Source organism: Amphiprion ocellaris, chromosome 6 (assembly GCF_022539595.1).
Source record: "Amphiprion ocellaris isolate individual 3 ecotype Okinawa chromosome 6, ASM2253959v1, whole genome shotgun sequence".
NCBI classification, from domain to species: Eukaryota; Metazoa; Chordata; class Actinopteri; family Pomacentridae; genus Amphiprion; species Amphiprion ocellaris.
In genome coordinates, this window is record NC_072771.1 from 30,707,362 (window position 1) to 30,726,777 (window position 19,416).

The 19,416-nt window shown below is 38.7% G+C and overlaps 1 protein-coding gene across 1 annotated transcript; it reads right to left on the reverse strand.

Moving 5' to 3' along the window:
• Nucleotides 1-109: 109 nt before the first annotated feature.
• mapkapk5 (MAPK activated protein kinase 5) lies at nt 110-17,483 on the reverse strand. The gene is made up of 14 exons (XM_023264416.3): nt 16,545-17,483; nt 14,661-14,734; nt 10,943-11,018; nt 9,919-10,016; nt 9,670-9,778; nt 9,182-9,271; nt 8,648-8,743; nt 7,401-7,481; nt 7,117-7,304; nt 6,600-6,720; nt 5,986-6,116; nt 5,684-5,799; nt 5,082-5,186; nt 110-4,104 (listed from the first exon to the last, which is right to left on the reverse strand). The coding sequence occupies exons 1-14, from the start codon at nt 16,578-16,580 to the stop codon at nt 4,010-4,012; spliced, it is 1,416 nt and encodes a 471-aa protein (XP_023120184.1). The 5' UTR covers nt 16,581-17,483; the 3' UTR covers nt 110-4,009.
• Between the last annotated feature and the right edge of the window lie 1,933 nt (nt 17,484-19,416).

The window sequence follows — 19,416 nt, forward strand, 5'->3', positions numbered from 1 at the left end:
CATTAATTACTGAAATCCTCTCACAAGCCAAATTCCCCTCATTACAAAGTCTCAAGTGTTCAAACAAAATATGAATTTCCACTGAAACACTCACAAATCACTACAAAAATATGTTCAAAAGTCAAAGAATTCCTTTATTACAAAGTCAGCATGTTGATGACATTCCAAGAAGGCAGAAAGGGCAAAAATACATGAAGAAACCGAAAGTACAGCAAGTCTTTGATGAGAGATTCATGCTACATTAACTGCCAGACCAGAAAAAAGGAGAGAAAAAGCTCTGAAAACGTAGAAATGATTTCCTTTCCTCAACAGAAACGGCTACTTCAGGAGGAATAAATTCATCCTCTTTGATGCCAGAAAACCCAAAGAACTATGCATCTTGTGAAACTCAAACACCTCCCTGTACTACACAAGTACATATACTACGGAGGAAATGGAAGAAACTGGTATTTATCAAGAGTAGAAGTGCTGACGAAACAATTTCTACCCGTCAGGTATTAAAAAAACGGTACAATTATTCATCCGTGTTGGGAGAGCTTGGATAAACAAGAAATCTGGCCTCTTCCCTTGTAGAAAATGTGAAACTGTGCAGCCAAGTAAAAGAAAGTGACTAATGGAAGCTACTTAATATTTGTCAAATGTGTCTGAAGTTGGGTTCGCCTGAATGTCAATCTGAGAGATTCCTACAGCAGCAACTACTCAGTTAAAGGATGCAGAGGAAGGAGGCTGCTTCTTCAAAATAAAAAACATCCTTCCTCTGGTAGTTTTAGTAACACTGAGCCAGACTGAGCAGCAAACAGCAGGCAAATGGTGTCTGTTACTAGGATTTTCACTGTTTGGACTACCAGTATAAAGATACATGCTTTGACTTTACAGTACAAAAATGCTAATAAATACACTGCCCTTCAACAATAATCAGCAGAAGATATAAATTATGTCATTTGTGGCCGAGAGGGGAAGAGATTAAAGAAGCTCTGATTCTCTAATAGACCTGCAGAAATACAAAGAAGGTTCTGCATACTTGAACCACACAAGCAAATATATATATTTATATATAAATTAATTACATACTGTCACACATCCACACAAACATGGTCAAAGTTAAACAAAACAGCAACATTTGGTTCCATTTTCTAGCAAGAAGTTCAGTTAATTCTGCAAAAATGAGTAACATGGAGTAAACTAAAATTCGTATTTTTGTCCGATACATACAAGGTACAAGGCAGCAGCAGTTGTTAGCTTACCTAATAACATTTATTTCAATTTAAACGTTTGTGTTGTGATTCTGTGCCCATTAATGGCACAATTTGCAACACTAATCCATTTGCACAAAGGCAAAATTAGGATTTAACTTTCTGATTTTTCAACACGAGATATATCATGTTAAATAGTTGAAGAATTTTTTATTTCTCGGACAAACTGGAGGCTAGAAAGCACAAATTTACCAAAATGCTGAACTATTCCTTCAATTTCCCAGTTGTGAAATTAAACACTTCAAAAATAACTCATACTTTAAGGAAAATAGTTTTTTTCCCTTCCAGATATGATGCTAAATTAATTTCAGCAAACATTTCCAAATCAATATGCAGCAATATGGAATGAAAAACCTTCATATCTTCATAGGAAAACAAGCAAATCACAGCCAAAACGACAAATACCAGTCTTCTTTTAAACAGTTTCTCCTTTGTTCTGTGATTTATTTCATCTGACAAGAGCAGTAATGGATGACGATGCCGCCCTTTCAACAAGGCACATTTGAGCGTAAAACTTAGCCGTGTAATAATAAGGCCTTTTCAAACACATTGAGCTTTTAAGGGAGACCAATTAACAGAATCCCAGAATCATGTCAGTAATGACTGACTTTACTCAGTTTTTTTTTTTTGTTTTTAAGCCAAACTTAAATTAGAAATAGACATACAAAGGAAGACTTGCACTTTTTCTTCATATGGTGTAAAAAAAAAAAAAACAAAAAAAAACAGCTTACATTTTGTTACTGTCTCCAAAATGTCTTTTCACGAGCCAAGAAACACAGCCCTGCTTTTAGCTAGGAGACGATGCATTTTTCAGATAATACAAAAAGCTTTTTAACGGTTTGTGTAGCCGAGAAATAAAAGGTGAACATTTAATCCTTCGTTTTATCTGAGGGTAGCAAAACGAGACACATTTGACTGGACAGCGATGATATATTGCACTGATGTTTGCAATTTTCTTGAAACTCATGGTTAATGCAGTCATCTTGACATGAACACGTTTACAGAAATAATTCTGCATCATCAAAGGAGAATTCACAACAGACTTGAGAATTTCTGAAGCAAACAGAATATGAGAAATAACCAGAACTAAACAAGACAACATGCGTTTTTAGCCGTTAAAGTGCTGATCCAGCATGGCCTCATTCGAAACACCTGAACACGAACCCCTTCTTTCAACCCCTCTTTGAAGAAATAACATCAGATATGACTGAAGGACTAGAGTAAAATTGTGTAGTGAAGCTTTCACTCTGATCAATCAATGATATGACAGCAATTACAACTAAAGGGTGAGCGAAGGGAGGGAGCACAAGCTGGTATTCAGACCACTGAAATGAAGCAGGAAAGGTCCGTGTTCGACAGTAATACTGCCAGATTGGATGATCTCACTATGAACACACATGCATTCATTATGAAAACATGATTACATTATAGTCCTATTGCACTTTCAGTAGAACATCAAGTTATGAGTTTGAAATCCAAACAGACCTTCCTACTGATCTTTTCTGTCAGAAAAACATTGCACCAAAAATGCTATTTTTTGTGTGTTTCTGCTTGAACCATTCTTGTTCTGAGAAAATCAAAAATACTAACTATGCAGGTCTGAATTCCACCAGTTTACAACTTTACATCAAAGCAATTCAGAATGTGTCAGTTTCACAGATCAACAACTTAAAAAAAAAAACAAAACACTGGACTTAAGACATTTCAGACTCACAGCAGAAAGAAGAAAAACAGCCGATGAAATGATCTGAAATGGTTCATTTCATTTTACTTGCTTGACTGAAACTTGGGAAGCTGACAGACCAAATCATCACTTTATGAGTTGACGTCGGAGTTTGCAATATGCATGTGGATTTGGTCGAGTGTGAAAGTTCATTCTCAACTTTGGAGGCATCTGATCCAAAAAAATAACCCAAAAAGTCTTAAATAGAGCTTTTAACTGCAACTACAATTTCTTTTAAAGAAGACTGTAAGGTGAAAGCTCTGATAAATGAGACTGTTTCCAAAACATCCAAGTAAGTCAGAAAGAAAAGCCTGTTCAGTCCACTTAGATATTTTTAGAGCCGTCGTTTACCAGCTTTTAAGAAATGGGTTGCATCAAAATAAGCAATTTTGGGCTGCATTTTATTTTATGAGACTTTCTTTGCCTCTGGGTTCATTCCTCCTCGACTTCTATGCAACAAAGGAAAAGTTGCACAAAAAAATCACAAAGATCCACCTGTAGATTCAGAGAATGTGTGGAAGAACAAAGTCACATTGCAGACAGGTTCTCTCGACTTAAGAGCCCACTATCAAGCTACGACTAAGGTATAAAATAATGGAACTCTTTGTTTCAATAAATAAAAATTCTTAGGATGGTTAAAAATAAAATGAAATAACGGGGATAAAACACATGACATCTTGGATAAGCTGGACAAGCAGCTAATAAAAATTCCCTCCCAGAAAATAATTTCTTTCACAGATTTTTCTCTTCTTTTATCTTTTTTTTTTTGCAAAAATGAAAATATAGTTTTTTTTCGTGTTCTTTGCATGTGTCCTTTTAAAAAAAATTATAGTACCAATGCGTCCTCTTTGAAATATATCTACAGCTGTACAATAGCTCTTGCAATAGGTCAACAATAGGTCTTGCAAGTGAATTTATGAAAAAAAAACAAAAAATTTAGCGCTTCATTTTACATAAAAAAGCCTCTTTACAGATATGGGTTAAAAAGGGTCATAATAAACAATATAAAAGGAAGACAGAAAGACAGCATTTGCTAATGAGATTCTTGGAGATTCGTCTTCTCTTCGATGGCCTGTTTCACTATTTCAGCCAACTTCAAGCGGTCGACTTTATCAGAGAAGGCTCGTCCTGCAACAGAAATGCTGGTGGTTAAGAACTGGACAACTACACAAACAGTGAAAACTGATAATAATTAATGCTTTTAACTGTAAAACAGAAACAACTGTATTGTTCTGTAGTGTTCAGCTGAACCACCAGCCAATTGTCGAGTTTTTTTTTCCCCACTTAATCCATTATTGACTAAACTTCAACCACCAGAGACAATTAGAAAGAATATATTCAGTGTTTTCTGTTGATGTTTGGCAAACAATGGAGCAATTGTGGTTTAAATAATTAGGGCTGCTCAGTTATTTATGCGATTATTTTACCCATTAATCACTCTGTCTTGGAAATGTCAGGAAATGCTGGAGAAAATTCCTCCTTAGTTTAAAAAACATAATACAGTGGTCCCTCTTCTATCACAGGGGTTACGTTCCTGACCTCCCTGCGACAGACGAAAATCTGTAAAGTAGCGGCCATATTTTATTTTACTATTTTTATATATTTTAAGGCTTTATAAACCCTCCCCACACACCGCAGAGCAACACTATGTGCAGCGATCAGACGTCTATGTGAAATGGACAAGGTGAAAGCTGCTACACAAGGGAGACAGAAGACCGATGCTACGGACCGCATTTTATTTCAATTAAATATTCTTTTAATGCATTTTAATTATTACTTTGTATATTTTTTCTATTGTTTTGATTTTTTTAGGCTAGAAAATGCTTATTTTACCGCAAAATAATTAAACTAATGTAGAGATCGCAGAGCCGGTCGCTATGACTGAACTGTTGCGCTGCAATGCACCATGGCAGTTTGGGATGTTGGGGGTTTAAATGTCATTATTGTGGTTTCTGTTAGTGTTCCAGTGTTATTAGTGTTTGTGTGTTATTGTGTTTTTGTGGTTTAGTCGGCCTAGATGGTTTGGTTAGGTGTTATGTTGTGAGGACCGTGAGTGTGAAGTGTAGTGCGTTTGATGACTTCCTGCCACATTAAATGGTACCAACCATCCCAGCTGAGCCCCTGCAGTCCGTCTCTCAGCAGCTTACAGTCTCTGTTGAACCTCCAGGCTTCATACATCACCTCATTCAGCTTCTCGTCCTCGTTCTCTCCTGCACAAAGAAAGCATTCACATCAGAAGCTACTCTCCATCTCTTTGTCTCAGTGATATTTTGCACTGGGAATAAGAATAACTTCACAGTCATGCCTTACATAAGTTCTAATATATCAGTACCAGTCCAGCAATGTTTACTCATTATACCCCTTCTAACATGGGTGACTTCCTCAGCATTTCAGAAAGCCAAACTCAATTTGTAGCCAAATAAATGTGGGAAAATAGAACATAAATAATAGCTGATAATCTGTTTCTGGAGAATGTGTCTTTGTTTTGTTTCCATCATCATCAACTGGCAAAATGCTTCTTAGTTGAATAGAAATGGCTGAAAAGCAAATCTACTGAAGACACATTTCATTGCACTCATCAAGAACAATGGAAGTAAATCATTTTTAGAGCACTGTAATGCAGCAATTTCTAGCGTTCAGTGTACAAAGTATGCATTTTATAGGCATTCCTACAGTAAAATGCCATTTGCAGTGTGAGTTTACTGACCAGCTTGTGGTAGTATACACTGTGCAATGACATCTCGTAATTTTTCCAGCGCTACGTTGGAGTCCTCCCCTCCGTTCTCCGGATCATGAATGAAGAAACCGTCACTGGGCTTGGGGCTGTAACATGGACATCACAACATATTTTGTCAAAAAACCTTTTACCAAATACAAAGACCCCTTAAATCTATCAGAAACATACTATAACTTATGAGTTCGGTGATTATTTATTTAAATTTAAAATAGACAAAAAATGAAGTTCAAGAAGTAAAATTAATACAATAAACTCAACAAAAGCAATCATACCCCAGTAGCTTCCGCTTCCTGAGGATTGGGTTGTTGACAGAGTTTAGCGGCTTCAGGCTCACGTTCAGATCCTGAATTCTCATGTTGGCCAGCTGCTCTGCGTGGGCCTGCTGGATACCTGCGACCACTGCCTAGAATGCACAGAACAAACAGTAAAGCTGAGCTGATACTACTGCATTAAGGGGCTGCACCGTATCTATGGTGGCTACATGCATAGGTTCCAAGGGTAATCCCTAAGCAACACCATAGCTGACATTTGAAAAATGTATCTACATGTTGGGTCAACAGAGAAATCGCATGGGAAATAGAAGAACTGTGATCGATAGCCTGTGATTTCCCCTGCTCCGTATCACAAGTCAGTGAAAAAAGCACAACAAGAGCATATTATAGAGTTAGTATGAACTACAAATCAAAACCTGCAGCATAAGTACATAAGATTGCATTCCCATTAACCCTTGGCATAGATTATAAATCCATATTAATAACAGGAAGATGAGGTAAAGATACTACATCACAATAAGTATTTTGACCAACTTTCAACAGTGGTCTAGGCTGGTCAGTTCATTCAGAAGCAGCAGCAAGACTGGAGTAAACCGATGCAATCCAAGACTCACCTTGTCCATCATCATCTGTGCAGATGGCAGCACATTGTCGAGGGCCTCAGTGCAGTTGAGCCATGGATGAGCCAAGACTCCCTCAATAGTCAGCCTCTCCTCTGGCTTCACCTTCAGCAGCCTGCAGGGAGCAGATGCAGAAAGGAGGAAGCATAAATTAAGGGACAGAAAGAAGGATGAATGAGGGAGCATAACAGAGGGATGGGATGAATAAAGGTAAGGAAGATGAAAGGTGACATGAAGAGAAGCAAGGCAAGTGGAGATATTAAGTCTAATGAGTCTGCTGGAATGACAAAACAATGTAAAACACTTTCACATATCTAGCTGTTTGTGTTATTAAAGAGTCTGAGAAATAAAATCAACCTAATGGTTAACGCACAGCATGCATCCCTATCTCTCGTCTTACATTTTACTGCCTTTATCGCTACTGCAGCTATCAAATAAACAGAAAAAAACTAAAATATCTGTCTTACATGATTCAGCTGTTTGAGCAGAGAGAAAAAAGATAAAGACTTACTTGCGTACAATGTCCTTGGCCATCTCAGAGATCTGGCTCCACTCATCTTCAGGAAAGTCAAAGCTTCCCGTCATAATTTTCTTCCTCATGTCCTTTGGGATGGTGCGACTGTGGTGCTTGGAGTAGAATGGAGGATAGCCGCACAGCATTACATAGATAATCACACCGAGAGACCACAAGTCACAGCTCTGCAGACAGAAAAGAGACAGTTATCTAAAAAATACTTCAGCATTAAATCAAGCTTGTAGCACCTAAAAAAAAGTCAGGAAGGCCAGGAGTCTTGCCTTGTTATAGGTGTAAGGAGTGGGTGAGGTAGGTATAATTCCAGACTTTTCCTTCTGGTGTCTTCTTTGAGCCTCAAGTACCTGAACAAGGAAGACAACAAGATAATATGCATTCAGTTATTTTTCATGTACTTAAGATGTTCCTCATGCTGGGCTCACAATACAGGAGTAAACGTATTCGACGGATGAAATCTTTAATAAAAAATGACATTGTGCTGAGCACAGACATGTGTTATGCATGTGCACGTTATATATTTATACCAAATCGCATGTAAATTACTCTTAGAAAGGTCTGGTGATCAGTTGATCACTTTTGGCAAACCTTTGTTTTGCTAGTGTTAAAATAACCGTTCTGTCCAGGATTTAATTTTGAAGGAGTATTTTTAATGTTATGGGCTTTTATTTTGTAATCATTCCAGTGGCACAGGAAGTGTTTCTCTAAGAAGCGGTTTCGTGACATGACAAAGACGCTGCCGAAAAGTCAGAAAATTCACATAAAGATGAAAGAAAACGGTTCCACGCTGTTGCTGTCTAGCAAAGGATGTGTCTAAATTTATAAGCATCTAGCTGGAATGGAGACAAGCTCCTATGGTGAAGAAAGGAGTGAAGGACAGAAAGGTGAATTTGTCTTCAAAATAAGGCTGATGGCTGAACGTAAATAAAGTCTTTGTGAAACACCAGGAGCTTCACCATTGTCTGGCTGGGGTTTGCTACATACATGACTTAAATATGTAGCGGACGGCAGGAATGATGGGGCTCAGAAACACCCCATGGTTTACTCATTTATTCCTTGTATGATTTCCAACCGATAAACCAGTCAATTTGTTGTAGGATCACAATTATGTGATCATCAGCAGGTAACTGACACAGTGTTCACATCATGTTTACAGCGACACCGTGCCGGCAGCTATATCTCGCAATGGGAAATCCTTAACAAATCCGTGGATCCAGATTATAAGCTGCATCACTGCCAAAAGTTAATGAGGTGGTCCTTGTGTCATTTCTAACTTTCCCTGAAAATTTCATCCAAATCTGTTGTCCAAATCCGTTTTTGAGTAATGTTACACAGACAGACAGACAGACAGACAGACAGACAGACGTACGGCAATCGTCACATAACTCCGCTGTTCCTTGGCGGAGTAATTAAACTGGGCAGAACATTGTGAGGTGTGAAAGTCTGTGTAGTCTGAGCTGAACATTAGCAGTGAGGAAGCAACACATCTTTAGTGAACTCTATTTTTTTTCACCTGAGGTGCTACGTAGTAAGGAGTGAACTGAGGGGTCATCAAGTCTCCTTGATCAATTTTGGCAAAGCCAAAGTCACACAATTTCACAGGTGCATCCTGCAGAAAAGACAGAATCACAGAGTGAGACATATGAATGTGGAGCGAGGACAGAAACATATTTTAGCAGCTTACTTTAAAACATGTCAGGTTGTTTATATGTCAGAGGCTTCACTTGATGAGACCCATTTGGGATATCACTGAAGTCACTGCCAGAGCAAGAACTGATTTCAAAGTCTATCACAGCAACTATGGATTGGATATTTCTACAAAATCTTGGCCAATTGCTGCTAGATATGGCCAAGAAAACTTCTGTCTTCCCAGTTTGTCATAAAGTCCAGCAAAGTTCCCATTCCTTTGTAGTATATACTGTATTTTGTGTGCAGACTTAATTAGCTGAAAAGCATCACCCAGAATGGCTGCAGTGGTGCTGGTATACTTTTAAAACGGCAGTAATTATGTCTGAATATGAAATGAAATGTAACTCCAGCAGCTTACCAGAGAGTTGTCCTTAAAGAGCAGGTTCTCTGGCTTCAGGTCACGATGTGCAATATTTAGGGAGTGACAATGTTCCAACGCTTGACTGATCTACAGGGGAAAAGACATCAGACTGAGACACCAGCTACACGGGTGTGTGTGTGTGTGTGTGTGTGTGTGTGTGTGTGTGTGTGTGTGTGTGTGTGTGTGTGTGTGTGTGTTGAAGCCCTTTTAATCAGCCTCGAGTTGAGCTGCTGTGTGCTGCTTCTTTTGACCACATGCCCGAATGCAGCGTGAGCAGCTTGATCCAAGCAGGGGGCTGCTAATGACATGGAGAGGCCGCCAGACATGTAGTTACCCACAGAAATAAAATGTTTCACAGGAAAAGGCAGACGAAGCACGACAAAGCCCGGCCAGGATTAAATATTTACAACATCACATTCTGGAAAAGTAATAGAAAAACAGTCTGTAGTACACTGAAGTGCGTGCTTGTGGGTGTTTTCATCTACCTGTTTGGTGACCTGGCTGGCCATCTTTTCGGTAAAGTGCCTGTGCTGACTGATTCTGTGGAACAGCTCACCGCCCTCCATCATCTCCATAACGATCAGGAGCCTCGCTCTGTGGAAAAAAATAAATTACAAAACAGATGAGGATGGTCTCAGGGATCAGTGAAAGAGAGGGGACAGAATTAACATACAGAGCACATAAATAAGTGCTCAGGATTTTCCAAAAACAAATTCACACACAGAGCTCTTTACCTTGGGCTGGACTCATGCGGGAATTGGACACTATTTGCGTAAACCTCCAGAATTTGCACTATGTTTGGGTGGTTGGCACACATCATATGGAGCCGCACCTGTAATGGAGAGAATCAAACACTGTATATAAAATAATTCACTTGAATATTTTACTTTTTTTTTTTACTATAAAGCCATGTGAAATAACTGCAACACAGAACAGCATCATGTCCTCAACACAGTCTGTTTGTCCTAATAATACTCTGGTGTGGGGTTTGCACATTTCCCTGCTTAAAGGAAATGATAAAATGGCAACTTAACATGAAATCAATGTGTGTTTAAACAACACACAGTTTGTTAAATTGTTTCACCTCTTTGCTTTCTGTCATTATGGATGCTTGGATCATTTAGTATTTACTAAGTGGGCAAGTCAGCGAATACATATTCATACCAGTCAAATAAAACCAACAGATTTAACAAATGTAACTACAAATTATGCAGCAACCAATAAAGTGGAGCTGCCAAGTAATCACAATGATCCAAGTTATGCAGCGTCAGACAAAGCAAAAGGCTGTTTGCTAGATACACCAAATAAACCTTTAGAAACCCAACACATAAACCTAGTCATCATTATCACTTAAGAAGATGATATAAGAGCCTGGAGAATATGTTGTTCAGTAGTAATAATCTCTGTGTATTTGCTTGTCTGTTTTCGCAGTTCAGCAGCTGGAGCTTGTGCGAAGCAGGTCTGTGTAGCTTGTTTTGACTGCATGTCTCGCTGCTTAACTGCTGTATAAGCTGCTTGATCAAAACAGGGGGCTGCTAATGACATGGAGAGGCTGCAAGACAAACTGTTCACTGAAGGGAGACAATGCCACGGACAAAGAAGTCTGTACAAACAGACAGGAGACAGATTGACAAGGAAGGAAAAAGAAGAATTAATAAAGAGTGAAAACAAGCTGGCAAACAGAACAAAGCATATCGACACAGCCAAAGACAACAAACAACAAGCATTAATCACAAGCAGGACAGTGTTTCCTCTCACCTCATTTCTGGCCTTGGGCCGATCAATCAGGATCTTCAGGGCCAGGCGTTCCTGAGTTGACTTCTTTACACAAACTCTGGACAGAAGAAAATAAAAGTCAATAAATATCTCACACAACACAAAGTTTGCCAATGATGTGATCATATCAAGAGTAAGTAAGGTCGTTTCTGTAGTCAGGCAGGGATCTTCTCAATTTCTATTATCAGTCAGTTGTTCTGTTTGTCAATGATGATGCACTTATCCGAGTCACCTATTCTAAATGCCTGTCGGTATGACGTACTCACTGTGCCTGCATACAAAACGGCCACCAAAATATCTGCCAGTATTCTTGTCCAAATGATAAAAAAACATGATCAATATCAAGTGAAGTCTGACTTATTCATGTAGGCCTAAATCCACAAATTTATCTCTGAGGACATTGCATGTGTAAGAAATGCCAGACGGTTTCCAGTCTTTACAAGTACAAAACACGGATTTCAATGTTGAATTGGGGCTGTAATGTGTATCTTTCAACTTAACATGCCATTTGTCGCATTTAAATGTTGCTTTGAGGTTGATAAAATCATATTATTTGACAGTTTCAAATATACATTCTTTGTCAGCCTGTTGTGATTTGTTTTAATGATTCAAATATCTAGTTTCTTTTCTGGGGCAGTGCAACATATCACAAAGCAGATGCACAAAACAGAACAGAGTTATCCTTCAACTTAAAAAGGAAGCCTTCGACATGAAAAAATGAAAATAAAGGTCAGTCATTAACTCATTTACATTCCAGCTTCAGCTTAAATTAACATGCAACCAAAGCTGATCCCTTTCCTCTTCTTTTTCCCCTCACTGTTAATTCTTCCCAGCATGTGTTTATATGACGAGATCTTAATCATTTCATCGGTCCATTCTTTTACAGTGGGGGGTTTGGGATCTTACAAAGCTGCACTGTAAGTTTTGCAGCAGAGATAAGAACAACTTTTAAAATACTACATTTGTAATAGCTGGCAGCACTACCTGATCACCAAGAGGATAAAGCTGTGGATGTGAAAGGCAGCGAGTAACCCAACCAGTTTCCCAGTATTGCAGAGATTTTACACCAGAACGCGTAAACTACAGAACACCCCCAGATTAGGTGCAAATATGTGCCCACCTCCGTTTTACACTTCCAACACACAGTATAAAACAACCAGAAAATATTCCCTTTTGAGTGGCTGCAAAGAGGGAATTGTCTGCCATTTACTGCAAGAAATACTTCATCAATATGCTATTAATGCTGTAAAAGTACATTCAATTTCTTCTTATCAACGACTAACCATGTCAGTATTTATAATCTCTGAACATCTCTGTGTGAACAATGCTTAGGTGCAGAGAATGAGTTTGTAATACTTGTGTAGGTGTTCATTTGCAATTTTCTATGAATGAATTTAAGCTTTACTGACAGTTTCTATGTGCTTAGATATTGTTCTTCAGCTAATAAACATTTGCATCCCTCTTTTATAGTCTCAGTAACATGTGCTCTAAATTTGACCTAATACAGGCACAAGAACAAGACAGCAGCCGACTAGCTGGAGTTAAGAACTGTATTTTGTCAACATCACAGTTTGTTATGGGAATATAAACCTTGTCCGCATCTTTGTAACTAGAGTAAAATCAAGGAGAAAACCATCTGTGCATGTCATAATTCTCATGCGTTGTGGTTGAATTAAACTGAACGACTCCTGAGAAAGTTTGTTCAAACTACACTGTAGGATAGCACTAGAAAACAGATTAAATATGAAGCATGCTGATATAAATGATATTTTCTAAGAAACATAACTCTTTTCCACACTCTTCTCGTCTGCAAGGACTCAAATATTCACTTTAAGAAGCCACCTCTGGCCCTTGAACTCAGATTACACTATTAAAGCATTACTGCAAGAAACATTCTGCTTCGGCCAAAGTTCACTTCACTGGGAAGCAATACCAACCTAATGAATCACAGAGTTAGACAGAGGGGGGTTGGGATAGTAAAAGACCCAAATGTTCTTCTCTGTGAGACAGAAGGAGGTGAACGGAGAGTGAATAACACCAACAGCAAGTCTCCATAAAATCAGAGTGAAAAACAGAGTCAGAAAAATAGAGACAGGGTGAGCAAGAGCTGCTCGAAAAAGAAACTGTACAGCATGAATCATAGAGTGTGTTTACATGGAGGCCTGATGAGTCAGTTTCTCAGTATTCTTGTCACTTGAGGCCAAAACTACGCACATTAGGAAATAACAGGTTGCTGTCTCCGGATCCAGACTTGTGATGCCTTTTAAAGTGCAGAATGAGCAGAAGGAATCAGTGACAACCACTGCTATATTGCAGCCTGTGTCTAGCTGGAATCAGTAGGTCAGACAAACTTGCACAAAAGAAACTGCAAATAAAACAGATTTTGAAACTGCTGGAGCGGCCACTACCTCTCTGTGACGTTTTGTAGTCTACAAACAAAAATAATTCCTATGAAGGGATTATGCCAGTGATGTAGAGCAATGCAGAGGCTTCTTGCCTTCAAGGTCCACCAAACTTCATGAAGTTTATGTCTTAAAGTCACGTTTAGTTATTGGTAGTATTTCAGAAATGTGCACTTTCCTGAGACAGAATACTCCCCAGTTGTCAGTGGAAACTATTAGAAGAATGCAGGGAGAAGTGCACAGATAAAAAAAACTGCTGAGTTAAATTACTGATCCCTCATGAATCCAGTAGCATCAACTATTCAATCTGAGTCCAGCCTTTTAAAGGCAGGTTAGTTTCATCTGTACACTTTTCGAATAAAATCTCCAAAAGCCAAGGAATTAGACATGAATAACTTTTTTCAACATAGTTACACATATGTACACAAGATTTTCAACAACAGGCTTGCTTGCACAGAAGGTTTGGCTTGGATTCAAGGCAAGGATTCTTCAGTTACATGTGTCTGAGCTGACTGAACCACCACCAAGAAAAATAAAAATGGTGACCACGCAGCCGCAAGGTGTGACACTTGCACACTAGTAGTTGGTCCAGTCACTTACAGCAGGTGACAAGTCATTTCAAATTCTAAAATAAGTATAATGTGACATGGATAAGTTCAAGCTGTGCTCATGAACTGGTGCCACTGTGAACATGATGCAATAAAACCACAGGAGAAGTAATGAGCTGCAAACATGTGGGAAAGTTTTCTGTGGCAGCAAACACAAAGTCTGACCATTCAACGGTTAACAAATGATCTAAATCTGACATCATCTCTGCAGTAGCATCCACAACAGTGATTGAATCATGCACTGCAGGGGTCAGGGAATATAGCAATATTCATCTCGCAATCACATCAGGGGGTTTTAGAATATTCTGAGTCACAATACACTATTTTCAGATCAAAACTAAACTACAAAACAATCTCAATGGACCATGACGCTGCTCTCATAGCTGAACTTAAGCCAGCATGTCAGAATCAGATTTCTCTCAGTGTAATACTGCAGTCCAAAACTATGGTGGTCAAAAATGAAAGCTGATTTATGACAGTGACGTATCTCCACAGACACCAGCAAGACAAATTAACAGCTGATTTCTCAACCATGATGATGTGTCCTGCTTTGGTAGAACAACTTGTTCTGGTCATAGTTCAGTAAAATAACCTTGTTCCAAGTTCTGGTAGCACCAGCAGAAATACACACAGTTAATTCAGCAGAACAGACAACATTTTAGGACAGGAGGAAAGTCTTAATGCACTCACCTGACAGGTCCACTGATGCCAGCTCCCAACTTCTGTGTCCAGTTTATGTTGTACTCGTCCAGAATGGATGTCTCCTGATTGTAAGACAAACCACACCAGAAAATGTATCAGACATTTGAAAAGAAACAAAGAGGCAGACTTTTAGGATATACTGGAATCAATTACAAACCGTGGGTTAAGTTTTTGGAATTCTTTTACTTTTCACGAATGCCAGCATGGTTGATGTCATGAAGTACAAGCAACAGCTCAAGAGAAGGGAAATAAAAACTACTGCACAAGTCAGACTGCTTCTAATCATTGCTAAAACTCGGGAAATGATTTCCCAGCACCCAGAATGTAACTTCTATCTCTCACAATATGGATTTCTCACGTAATGTTGAAAAGAGCTTGGCAAATGTTACTGACATTCTACTGCAAGGGTGCAATGCATTTCCCCCCCAATGTGTTAGCACTGGGTTATATAACAGCTATATATCCATTATCATCTCTCTTGGTTCACAAAGGGCTAATCCTTAACACAGAGTATTCTTAGAAAAAGACAGCTTGGTGGCCATAAAATACATGCATCTGGGAAAGCTCAGCCACTGCTGCCAATAAAAAGATTTGGGGCACAATCCTGGAAGAAGGGAGACAACGTCAGCAATCACCCGAGCTGAAAACCCATCATCTGTTTGTACTGTAAGTTACAAAACCCCTAACTTAAGAACACAAAATAAACAAATTAGCCTTTTGATTCTTCTCCTACAAATATATTGGTCTTGGCCACTGCAGTACGATTTTGTGCCCCTGCCAGCAGCCACCATAATGTCCTTCCACTGCCCTGGCCAGTCCAATCTGCTCTGTGTAAACACAAAGACGCTGATGATAACTGGGATTCATTCACGCGGCATAGCACGAGGGGCTGGTATTTAGTACACAACTACTCAGCTGTCTGTACCATAAACTTCTTATCTTTGAATGACCCGACATCACTATGCCCGGGACAATAAATCTAACAATCAATTGTCTCTGTGTACTCTGAGCAAATTCTGATGGAAGACGCAGTATTTGTAAATACAAGCCAACCACATGCACTATCAATAAATCAGTAGCAACATATTAAATATGAGGCATGGTTTAACTGGTGATTCTTGTAAAGCAATCAAGGAGACAAGAACTAAGACACTTTGATCCAATGGGCCGAATTGATCCTGTTCTGGAGCAAGTTCCTTATTCATCACAGGTTACCATGATGATTTCTTGGTTCACCATGAAAAGGAAATTCAAGATAACAGAGACACTGCATGAAACCAAGAGTTTGCTAGTTCACCAACCAATCTGTCTTTACGGTAGAAGGCACAGTGGACAACCAGTGTGTGCTCCAGTACTCAACTTCTTCTCTCCCAACTGTGAAAGTAGAGGCCAGGGCCAATCAAGATCACATTTTATTGCTATCATAGATGCCAGCGCAGTGAGACATTGAGGAGAGCAAGCCAAGAACAAATCCCAGTACCGGGTCGTATGGAAATGTTGCTGGTTAATGACCATTAACGAGTGACCAAGACCCAAACTCGACAGTCATGTTCATCATGGGAAAACTTTCTATAATACATTTTACATATTTCACAAGTCCATATGTCACAACTAAATACTTGAGCTGTCATGTGTTGTATCAATCTATGGCGGTCTCATAAAACAAGATCCAAGTGTACTTATAGCGTGTCTTCATTGAGCAATATACAATTAACATCACGTTGACGAAAAAATTTAAGTGAAATACGTTCTCAGCTGAGAGATTGTTTTTAATCTTCAAAAGCAGAAATGCAGAGATAGAACATTTTCATCATCAATGTAGATCACTACCAAAATGTCGACCACTAGATTCACATCTGACTGTAAGATTACCTTGATGAACTTGTCTGCGTTGTTATCCTCCGACATGGCGGTCTGCTCTGGACAGATCAAGTCTGCCTCGGAAGTCTCAGACAGTAGAAACACAGAAGATTTCTTCTTACAAAGTTTCGATCTTGAAACCCTGGACCGCACCAAGGCTTGTTATATTACGACTGATGACAGAACAAGCCCATTAGGGTGAAATGATATTCGGCCACCGATTAGCCAAGTATCGTTCCTCTTGAGACCCGAAGCCCAGCAGCCGGTACGACTTAATGTGAGATCAGCCCAGCTCGGCTCACAACCTCGGGGTCCGACTCGCTCTTCCAGTCGCCTCAAACTCACTGTAGTGACCATGTAGAGTGCCAAACTGCGAGCAATGTAACCAGAAAAAGCCGGACTAGTCCACCACTTTTGGAGGTGCACCTAGCATGGGAGCTGAAGTGGTATTTTTAGCCAGCGCAATGAGAGCAGTGCCCTGCTAACGCTGTGAAGACACTGGGGACTGGCTGAGCGGTTAGCTCGCTGGCTAGCAAGTCAGCTGGTGCCACTTCATCTCACGGCCGAGGCAGATGATTACACAAAAAGGCAATCGTAAAAGAAAAAGCAGACCGATGAGACTACCTGAAAAACACAGATATTACCCTGGGGAAAAGCTCGGTTGATCTGACACAGCAAGCACACCGCGTTCCCAAAAGCACAGCAGCCTATTATGTCGTCGAGCTTTCTAACGCGCTAGCGAGCTAGCAGAGGCAAGTTAGTTTTCCAGCTCTGCTCAAATGCCACGAACGTTAACATTCTTCAATAAGACAGCGTGAGAACTATCGGAGGTCGTATGGAACAATACCACTATGACAGTAGTGGAGGGGATAAGCGAAGAATGTTTTCAGAGGTGACCAGGGAGATACCCGCATCTCTGGACTATTTTGCTAATCCCATAGCTTCTTGTCAGAGGAACACACAACCCCAGTCGGCACTACGCAGTAGAAGTCCGAGCAGAACGCCTGATTAAAATCATCGACGTTTTTGTAAATTTGGACTATTTGTGCATGTCCATTCTTTACCAATCAATAAAAAAGTATCATTCATGCTTTTAAGTATAGCTCTACTATCTATATTTTTTAACCTGAAATGTTTAACATTTTTATTCGACACGGTTGCAATGGGCAGACAGTAATGGGTCCTTACAAAGACCCAGCTTTCAATGCGGATTCAAGGGTTAAAAATGTGTAAGGGTTTGATATGTGGTTTGGCGAGCGACGGTTCATTTCTTTTCTGCAGTTTTTTCTAATTTCTAGCAATCGATCACAATAGCCTTGCAATACACAGGAGAAGAAAATAACACATTGTAAATATACTCAGGAATTAGATTCAAGTAAAATTCTGAGGTATTTGTATTTAGTTTTTCCATTTGATTCTTCTTAATACTGTACCCCAGTATAATCCACTGGTGATCATTTTCATCTGCTTAATGTATTTGACAACTGTACAGACTAGCGACATAAACATTATAAATATGTCAATATATTACTCAACTAAGAGTTAACCTTCATGGATCATTTCCTGAAGGTACTTTTTTTTTTGAAATCTATAAAAATGAATCATTACCAGAAAACAATTGAACACTTAGGGAACATTTCACAAATGTTCATGTAAGGTACAGAAAATGTTCACTACATGTCTTTAATGAATGTTCCCTGGCTGTCATTTTGGAAGGTTTTATTGACATCTGTGGAACATTTACTAACGGAATGTTCCCCTAACACATGTTGCCTGAAGGTTATTTTGTGAAAACTTCAGAAGACCTTAAGGGAACAGTAAAAGAACATTAGTCAGGAACAATATCCTCAACTCTATAGGTTCAGGGAACAGTCTGCAAATGTTGAAATCATGATTTTTTTCCCCAAAAGCAAATGTTCCAGGCACATCAAGAAGTCTTTCCAGGGAACATTTGCTAAAGAGTTGCAACAAATATTCAATGGATGTTCCCTGAATGTTCCATTGTTTGCTAGGTATGTCGCACTTTATAGGTTAAGATGATAATAATAATAATAATAATAATAATAATAATAATAATAATAATAAACTTTATTTCTATAGCACCTTTCAAAACAGGGGTTACAAAGTGCTTCACAAAGCATTGCAGCACAAAACATTAGATAAAACAGTAAAAGAACTAAAACATCAGACTGAGATAAGACTGAGGGAAATTTCCAACCTACCCAGCAGTATGTGAAGTAACAAAAATGAACCTAACCATCATCAGCTGCAGCAAATAAATGAATGAACACATTACTGCACTAGTAATACTTAAATTATCGTTATTTTTGTTGTCAATTCTTATGTATTTATTAGAAGTCTTTTTTTGAATGTTCCTATCCTGTTATTTTCCTATCTAGATTGTTTTCTTTTTTAATTATTGTCATTACTTTTTTAATTTAATCTAATATAGCCACAGCTTTTGAGATAATTGTCTTATCTTCTATGCCATTTTAAAAAAAGAAAAGAAATACATATATCATGCAATTTGTAACTTTCAGTTCTCATCTTTGCCTTAAAAAATCAAACCATTAACATTTTAAATGTTTCTCATGTGGTAATGTGCCATCACGTTTTAATATGTTACATAATAAATGATGAAATGAAGCCTGAACTTAAATTGCATTACAAATCGCAGTATCTGCCTGAGAAATCGCAATTAGATGTTTTCTCCACCCTGAATTAAGATAAAATGGAAAATTAGAAAATCTTTAAAAAATAAAGTATGCGGTTAATTTGGTAATAAGGATGACATGTCATAACAAAGTAGGTAATTCTTAGTGGAAACGATCTTAATGTTTGTAGCCATGCTGGTGTTCATCAAAATAACCTCAACTATAGTATG